The 8,720-nt window shown below is 38.0% G+C and overlaps 1 protein-coding gene across 3 annotated transcripts in view; it reads left to right on the top strand.

Annotated features, from left to right (window-relative positions):
* FAM13B (family with sequence similarity 13 member B) overlaps positions 1–8,720 on the top strand; it is a 68,874-nt gene that overhangs the window by 52,749 nt on the left and 7,405 nt on the right. For 2 of the 3 annotated variants that reach the window (XM_007461402.1, XM_007461401.1), the window contains exons 12-15: positions 2,457–2,667; positions 3,303–3,432; positions 4,623–4,704; positions 6,326–6,555. In XM_007461402.1, coding sequence (XP_007461464.1) covers positions 2,457–2,667; positions 3,303–3,432; positions 4,623–4,704; positions 6,326–6,555 — 653 coding nt within the window. Of the gene's footprint in view, positions 1–987; positions 1,054–2,456; positions 2,668–3,302; positions 3,433–4,622; positions 4,705–6,325; positions 6,556–8,720 lie in introns of all 3 variants that reach the window. The other variant, XM_007461403.1, reaches the window with a different exon arrangement.

Here is an 8,720-nt window from a genome sequence, read left to right as displayed (position 1 = left end):
TAGGGAAAGTAGGTCACTATGTACTCCTGATCCCTGATTTTCAATGTCTGAACTGCCCTGTTAGCTACCTGGCTCAACAGCTGTGACAAGTCCTCGTAGACCTCCTTCTGGCTCTTCCAGGAGTAAGGATCAGTGACTTTCAGAGAGCCAAGAGCAGTAGACATCTGAATAAACTTCTCAGTCATGAACTCTGCATGTGCTTGGGAGAGTAGCTATTAGCAGACCATGTTGTTCTTTCCAACTGTGCCTCGTAATACAGAGACTGATTTTCTACAACTGGGAGTCAAGATATTCTAAATAATAGTCTTCCTTAAGAGACCAAATTACTTTAGACCCTACATACCTTGGAATCAGAGAGACATACCCCATTTGAAATGACTCTTAATAGAGAAGTAGGGTGACTTCAAATGGAGGACCACCTCACTCTTCCTAAGTATGTGGGTTTTGTTTTTTTGTATTGTTCAAAGGGTATTCAGCAGAATGAAGTTAGCAAGCAGGTAGCACATGTCTGCCACCAGTATGCATTTGTAGCAGCCATCCAAAGATCTTGGTTTTTAATGGAAATAGACAACATCTTTACTTCAGATTCTTTTCTGCTGACTCTTGAATGAAATACAGTAGGATCTTTTCAAAGAGCAAACTAAAGGAAATATTTTTCTGTCAAATCATTTATACTGAAAAGCTTCAACAGTACCTGATTAAGTTTCCATTTCTTCAGTTTTATGTTTGAGTTTTAATAGAACAGCACTACTTTGATTTTTTTTTTTTTTTTGCCTTGCTTGCTGAAACGGAAATGTATGTTTGTGTTTGTTTTTAAAGTTTGGTTAGTAGTAATTTCTTTGAATAAAGTTTTTGAGCAGAATGCCTAACTGGTTTTAGGGAAATGTTTTTGGTATCTTTGGCTTTGTGTTAGTTATGTGTATGGTTTGTTCTGACTGTGCTGTGTGTTCACTTTAGTATTTTTTGCCATTTTTTCCATTTTATTAGCGTCATGCCCTATCACTTTTCCCCTCATTGATTTCAAAACAATGCATCTGCAGAGAGATGGGGAGGGTAAGTATGGTTCGCCATAGTTTAGCTTTTTTGCCTTTTTATGGTTCACTTTGTTTGCCTTTTTATTAGCCCTTCTCCTGCTGTCCCCATATATTAGGAAAACTATTCTGGGTTAAAGATGATACCCAGAAAATATTGTTTTTGTTAGTTCCTTCTTTTCTTAAAACAGGAGATTTCTCATAAAATGTTTATTACCAGTTACTTATTTTCTGGGAAGCAGGTACAAGGGTTGTTTTGTAAATCATTTTATTGCTGGGTTTATTATGGGATTGCACGCTTAGTACTAAATTTTTAGTTATCAGATTGATCTGGGCTTTAAAAACTAAATTAATTATGTTATTACCCTGAAAAAAAGTAATGCTTTAAATTGCTAATGCATAAAGTTAAACTAAATTAGTAGCAATCTGTAGGTATTGTGTGAAGAAAAAGAAAACATCATTCTTGATTTCTGACACTGTCAAGCCATTATTGCATCCAGAAATACTTAACTAACTTTTGCTATTAAAAGCCACAGTATCAAAGTATTACACTGTAGTTATAAAGTTAACATGTAGATGGAAAAGTCCCAATCCCCACCCTGAATACAGTGATACTTGAAGATAATTTTGTATTTGAAGTATATTTGTGGATTGTGTGTTTATCTATATGTGTTCTGTATGTAATCAAACCTTATTTGTGCAAAGACATCAAATATCTTAACATGGCTTCATTTGAGAACATACAGGATAATTCCAATAAAATAAATGTGCTTAAGAGGGAGTAGTGCTTTTAAATTTTGTCTTGGTCATACTTTTGGGTGTTTACTTATTAAAATATGTATTATACATAGGAATCCTGTAGCAGAAAATAACCACCACAGTTTAATGTTAGAGGCCAGGTACTGTCAGGTGAGTTAGCTGCTTTTGTTTGGGAAGGTTAGAATTCTTTTGGAGTCCAAGAACTCCATTTGTTAAGTGTTCTGAATAGCATGGGGAATAGCTTCCAGTTCTTAACACAGTCATTTTACAGTGAGGGATGATTTACTCACCTGGCAGCATTTGGCTAAGTTAAATTCCTAACTGATGACTGTTAAGTGTTTACTGTTTCTAAATGAAGACTTTTCCCTACTTGAAAAATAACACTTTAATTTTAAAGAGCTTGACAGTGTCCCTTCTTACTTTGTGACTGGGTTCAGAAACTTAAAGTGTAACTCCTTATGTGAAATTAGAACTCTGAGCTGAAAAATGAAGCTAAGACAATTTTAAACTATAGTAGGCTTTATGAAGACCTTAGTAACCCATAATTATTATATGAACCACTACATAATGATAAAGGTTTAAAGAACATATAGCTGATATTGCGTGACTTTTTTTCCATGTGGAACCAAGAGACCCATGGTACTATTCTTTGTGTTTGTTTTGCAGAGCCATTTCCTGCTTTTAAGTCTTGGCAGGAAGATTCTGAGTCTGGAGAAGCTCAGCTCTCTCCACAAGCTGGAAGAATGAATCATCATCCTCTGGAAGAGGACTGTCCTCCAGTATTATCACACCGGAGTTTAGATTTTGGGCAAAGCCAGCGTTTCCTACATGATCCAGAAACATTGGATTCCTCATCGAAAGCACTTTCTTTTGCTAGGTATATGACTTTTATGTTCTTATGGGAGGTGAATCCTATCACATACCCAGGTCCTTTGAGAGATTTTAATCCTCCAGACCTGCAGTTGAGAGCTTTCTCCCCTATTTCATGAAGCATGCTTTTGTAATTTTTTATTTTGGGTGCCCCTAAATTCTGAGTTCACTGAGGTATTTTTGGGGTTTGCTGTCCAATAAGACATCTTTCCATGGTGTTTTTATTCATTTGTGACTGAAATATAGAACTCTGGAAGGGAAGCCGCAAGTGGAGCTCATCAATCCTCGATGTTTTTATCGTCAAAACTTAAAATTGATCCTGAAAGTTAGAACCTTTCCTTTGCAGTTTGAACACCAAAAGAGCTCTGAGCTGCTAGATGTCTTTGTTTCTCTTCTGCCTTTGCCCAAACAACTTTTGAATGATTCCCAATTGTTTTCATCGCTACTTGTGTTAGCTAATTTTGTGGTCTCTAACATAGTTTAAGTTTCTTTTTACTACCTGTCCTTTAGTGTTAGGGACTTAATTTCACTTTAAAAATATACTTCTTGGTAATAGTATCATGTTTTATCAGGATAATAAGAGAGATGGTGATGATAACTTAAAGATTTAACTAACAGTATTTGCCTCTTGTTTTAATTCAGCATTCGAAGATCATCTTTTAGTTCAAAAGATGAAAAAAGAGAAGACAGAACACCATATCAATTAGTCAAGAAACTTCAGAAAAAAATCAGACAATTTGAGGAACAGTTCGAAAGGGAAAGAAATAGCAAGGTAAGTTTGTAGCATTGTCCACTGTGAGGTAGATCTGTTGGAACTTGGAGGACTTTCTTGGAGAGCATTAGTGCATCTCTTTCCTGGGAGAGAGAACGAATCTAAGATGCCCAGAGAAATAGTGATCATGTAGATCTGGGATTATATAGGTCCTTAGCCTTCTGATTCCAGACCAGTATTCTTGCCATTGCACCATTGCATTTTTATATTTCTATTGGAAAACAGCTTGTAGAATTCTTAAAGCAAATACTTTACATTGACAAATCACATTAATGCTGTGCTCTCTCAAAAACCACACGTAGCCAGGGGATGTGGGGGTGGAGGGATGAGATATTTAATAATTAGAACATGTGAAGTGGAAAAAGCCCTATACTTGGGAGTCGGAAGACCCATATTCAAATCTGGCTTCTGCCAGTTGATAGGCCCTCCTCTGAGAGAGCTTTACTTAATATCTTGCCCTGTCTACTTAAAGTAAGATGAAATGAGGATTGAGTGAAATCTCTGCCATGAGAACTATAAAATACTATTTGGGCATAAATTAAAATAACCATTGGGACTTCCTGGCGGTCCAGTTGTTAAGACTCCACGCTTCCACTGCAGGGGGCATGCATTCAATCCCTGGTCGGGGAACTAAGATCCTGCATGCCGTGCGGCATGGCAAAAAAACAAAAAACAAAAAACCATTGCTTACCCACAAAGGTTTAAATGGATTCTCTTTCTTTTTTTAGAATTTCATATCTTAATTTTATTGAGGTGTTAACAAATCTCTTAAAATACTATCTTTATGAAAGAACAGTGTCTATCTATGAGTAGATTTATAGTGGTAGAGTTGTTTTAGGTTGGATCATCTGGGAAACATTCTGAGACACAGATTTCAGTGCATGCGATTTCCAAGGGAGTGTTTAGGGAGAATCGCAGCTGTAAGGAGTGAGGCCAGCATGGTTTAGTAGAGGAGGTTCCACGGGGTTTCAAGCTAGGATGGCTGCTCAGGATTGACCTGAATTGAGATGAGGGCGCTAGGCCTTTTTAATCCCACATAACCAGTCATGGATGCTGGCTGCTCTGGAAGAGGGGTTGTAACCTTGGGCCAGGCAGCTCCTTTGGGCAAAGGCAATTATCAGAGATGGACTTAGCGCAGGTAGGGGGTTGATGAGTGCCTAATCAGTGATTCTGTTTTCTTAATTTTTCAGCCCTCCTACAGTGATATAGCAGCCAATCCAAAGGTATTAAAGTGGATGACAGAGCTCACCAAACTGCGAAAGCAAATCAAAGGTATAAAATGTGCCATTTTTCTAATATAATTGCATTTTAAAATATTCTTTATAATAATATCTGAGAATTATAATTTTTGATAATTTTAAATCTTGGACATTATCTGGCAAAATAAAAGTTCTCTTGTTCTTTTAGTAGTTATGGTCAAAGTTGCAGTACTATATTACATTCTTCCAAATGTCTTTCATGTGTTTTTATTAGTAATAGCCTTTTGAAGGGTACCCTAGATTATATATTCACAGGTGGTATTGTATTATGAAGTTTATATGAAACATATTTCAAATATTAAGCAGTTTTGGGTTTGGGTAGGTATTAAGAATTTTTGGTGGGTATTTCATCCAAGGCTAAGAATAATCATCAGCCTTTTATACTATAAAGACTAAATTGTAAGTCGTCTTGAATCAAAAACTAGGTTGTGTGTTACTGGGTGTCAGTCCAGTATAGCACCTGCTAAGGTATATTTCCTTTGTGGGTGTTTAGTGTTAATAATTGTTAATACCTAAAAAATTATCTGTACCAAGTGTGGGTTTGTAATCTGGAGCATCACATTTTAGTTTATTCATTTGAATTTATTCAACAGAAATTTTAGTGTCTGTAAATACCAAGTACTTGAAGACATCTGAGGTTGTAGCAGTGAACAAGACAAACAGGGTCCCTATTGTCATTGAGTTTATTTACATTCTTATGGTTAAATAAGTTCTCCTACTTCTTTAGAATTTTCCCTTAAAATTCTGTCAAAAATTTCCTCGTTTAACACCAGTTTCCAACCATCAGTGAGAATCACTACCTTGAATGTATTCCTAATGAGTGTTGTTAAATTATTAGCCTTCTAATTTCCCAATTTTCTTCCACTCTTACTGTCCTACAGTGCCTTCTCTGCATAGCAGCCAAAATTATCTTTTATAAAAACTATGTTACTATCTTGTTCATAGCTCTTCAGTGGCTTCCCTTTCCACTTAGAATAAAGTCCAAACCCCTTACCCAGGCTTTCAAAGCCCTTTATACTCTGCCATTTGCCCATTTTATCACTTTTCCTCATTTTCTGTTCCTTAAATATGTCATGGTTTAGGGACCTTGCTCTGGCTATTGCCTCAACTGGGGAGAAATGTTCTTCCCCTAAATCTTCTATGCTAGGTTAGCTCCTTTTAAATCCATGTTCAACTAGGATGTTACCATCTCAGAAAGGCCTTCTTTGTCAATTCCATCCAAAGGAGTTGCTCTTCCAAAAAGCACACTTCTTTAACATTGTGACATCATTCTACTTTATCTTCTTTATAGCACTTAGCAGTCATTGAAATTATTTTATTAATCTGATTACTTAGTTTTTGTTTTTTACTTCCTGAATACATGACAACAGAGACCATGTTTGTTTGTTTACTACTGTATGCTCATCAGAGCATCTTACTTTAGTCGGCTTTCTATGAATATTGGTTGAAAGAAAAACCATATAGTTCTCTCAATGTATATATATAATTTAAATATTTCATGTGACTTTGAAATATCTGAGCCTGTGTGCTGCTGATGTATACTTTGCTTTTGCATCTCTTGCATCTTTTTTGACCTAGCTTCATTTTAGCTAAAATCAGTATTACTGATCTACCCTCTTGGTTCTGAAATGTAGATGCAAAACACAAAACCTCTGATGGAGAGTTTGTACCTCAGACACGTCCACGTAGTAACACTCTTCCAAAAAGCTTTGGCTCTTCTCTAGACCATGAAGATGAAGAGAATGAAGATGAATCCCGGGTCATTCAGAAGGAGAAGAAGCCATCTAAGGAAGCAACACTTGAACTTATTCTGAAAAGACTGAAAGAAAAACGTGTTGAGAGGTGTCTTCCAGAAGATATCAAAGTAATCTTGAGCTATGGTTTTTGCCCAGACTAGCCTTTAGAATACCTGAAATAAAATAATTACAATAGTGGCATAAAGATGTCTAGGTAGTCTGCTGACCTCAGTTTACTGTCCACGTTTGTAGTTATAGAAGCATGTTTTTATCAGCACAACAGAAGTGCTTGAGTCGAAATAATAAAACTAAAAAAACTAGAATGTGGTCTGTTCACTATACTGGAGGCAGTTAGCAGGATGAGTGTGTTAAGAGCACGAAATATACCAGAGTTTCAGTCTTGGCCTTGTATCTTAGTAGTTGTACGTATTAAATTCTTAGCTCATGCCAGTTCCTGACTGGTTATATTATATGCATTCTGCCGCTGAGTCCCTTCAACAGCCATGTGACTGCGATTATGTCCATTAAAGTACTAACACAATATGGTTATGAGGACTAATTGAATGCATTTTTATGAAGAACCATTACTTAGTATAGCCTATGCCTAAGGCAGTCCTGGTCAAAGCACTTGGCAACCAAGATCATTTATCAGATGAAATTTGCTGGGAGACTACAGAGGTAGATGGTCTTAGGTGAACTTTTGTCCAGGCAGTGATGAATCCTGATGTGCATTCCTATCTTGACAACAGAGTACACCTCATGATCGAAATATTGGAGTCTTTCTCCCTTGAAACAGAGCTGGATTAGAAATTCTAGTTGCTCCCCTCCCCAGTTTTTCTTTCATTCTTTCTTTATTTATTTTTGGCTGCATTGGGTCTTCATTGCTACATGCAGGCTTTCTCTAGTTGTGGCAAGTGGAGGCTACTCTTCGTTGCAGTGCACAGGCTTCTCATTGTGGTGGCTTCTCTTGTTGCAGAGCACGGGCTTTAGGCGTCCGGGCTTCAGTAGTTGTGGCTCACAGGCTCTAGAGCACAGGCTCAGTAGTTGTGGCACACGGGCTTACTTGCTCTGCAGCATGTGGGATCTTCCTGGACCAGGGATCAAACCCGTGTCCCCTGCATTGGCAGGCGGATTCTTAACCACTGCACCACCAGAGAAGTTCCCCCAATTTTTCTTGGTTTTGCTTTTATGTTATACCAGCCTCCTCTCCTCCTCAACCCCTTTCCTATAAATGATTTTGATTGGATTAGCTTTATTCAAATTCCTTTTCCTAGGTTTAAGGTTCAAGCTTGAGGTTGAAATCACAATGTTTTACAGTCTTCACCCGGCTATCCTCTACTGAACGTACATAATCTAAAATGCTTGTTATAGGAAGTACGTATCCACTGAAGTTTTTTTTGTACCTCTGGTTTTCATTCTGATGACAAACAGGGTAGTTTTAATTAGTCCTAGGAGTAATTGGAGAGTTTTATTTGGGTTAAAGTGTATTCTGTGGAACATTGGTTCATTGGTATGTTAAAAGGTCGTGCTGTGGAACAAAGGGAAAAGGAGTTATGGGCAAATAAATTTGGGATTCCTGCCTACTACCATTAGAGTACTGAAAGATGGGAGAAGAGTCTCTTACTTTCAGTATAAAGAAAGTGCCAGATGAAGGGGAACTGAAGTCATAGAGTAGAAGGCTAGGGTCACAAATTGACATTGTTGAGCTTTTTTCAGGATCTTTCCACTATATTGCTGCCAGATTTTAAGTTTAGGAGAAACACCAGGTTTAAGACCTATGCTTGTTGTGTGCATGTGTTTTGTGTATGTGCCCACACACAACAAAATTATAGTTATAATGCTAATAAAAGATTATGTGCAGGGCTTCCCTGGTGGCGCAGTGGTTGGGAGTCCACCTGCTGATGCGGGGAGCCCAGGTTTGTGCCCCGGTCTGGGGGGAATCCCACATGCCGCAGAGCGGCTGGGCCCGTGAGCCGTGGCCTCTAAGCCTGCGCGTCCGGAGCCTGTGCTCCGCAACGGGAGAGGCCGCAGCGGTGAGAGGCCCGCGTACCGCAAAAAAAAAAAAATTATGTGCAAAATTAAATAAACTAATAGGCATTTATTTTGTTTATTGTGTGCTGAGTAGGCACTGTGTAAATGCCTTTACAACGTATTAACTCATTTAGTCCTCATTAGAGCTCTGTGAGGTAGGTGAAGTATCCCCATTTACAGATCAGGATGTTGAACAAAAAGAGGCTAAATGGGCTTCCCTGGTGGCGCAGTGCTTGAGAGTCCGCCTGCCGATGCAGGAGAC

The sequence above is a fragment of the Lipotes vexillifer genome, unplaced genomic scaffold, assembly GCF_000442215.2.
Source record: "Lipotes vexillifer unplaced genomic scaffold, Lipotes_vexillifer_v1.1 scaffold217, whole genome shotgun sequence".
Lineage (NCBI taxonomy): Eukaryota > Metazoa > Chordata > Mammalia > Artiodactyla > Lipotidae > Lipotes > Lipotes vexillifer.
The sequence above is the reverse complement of the archived record's forward strand: the minus strand, read 5'-3'. Positions and strand labels throughout refer to the sequence as shown.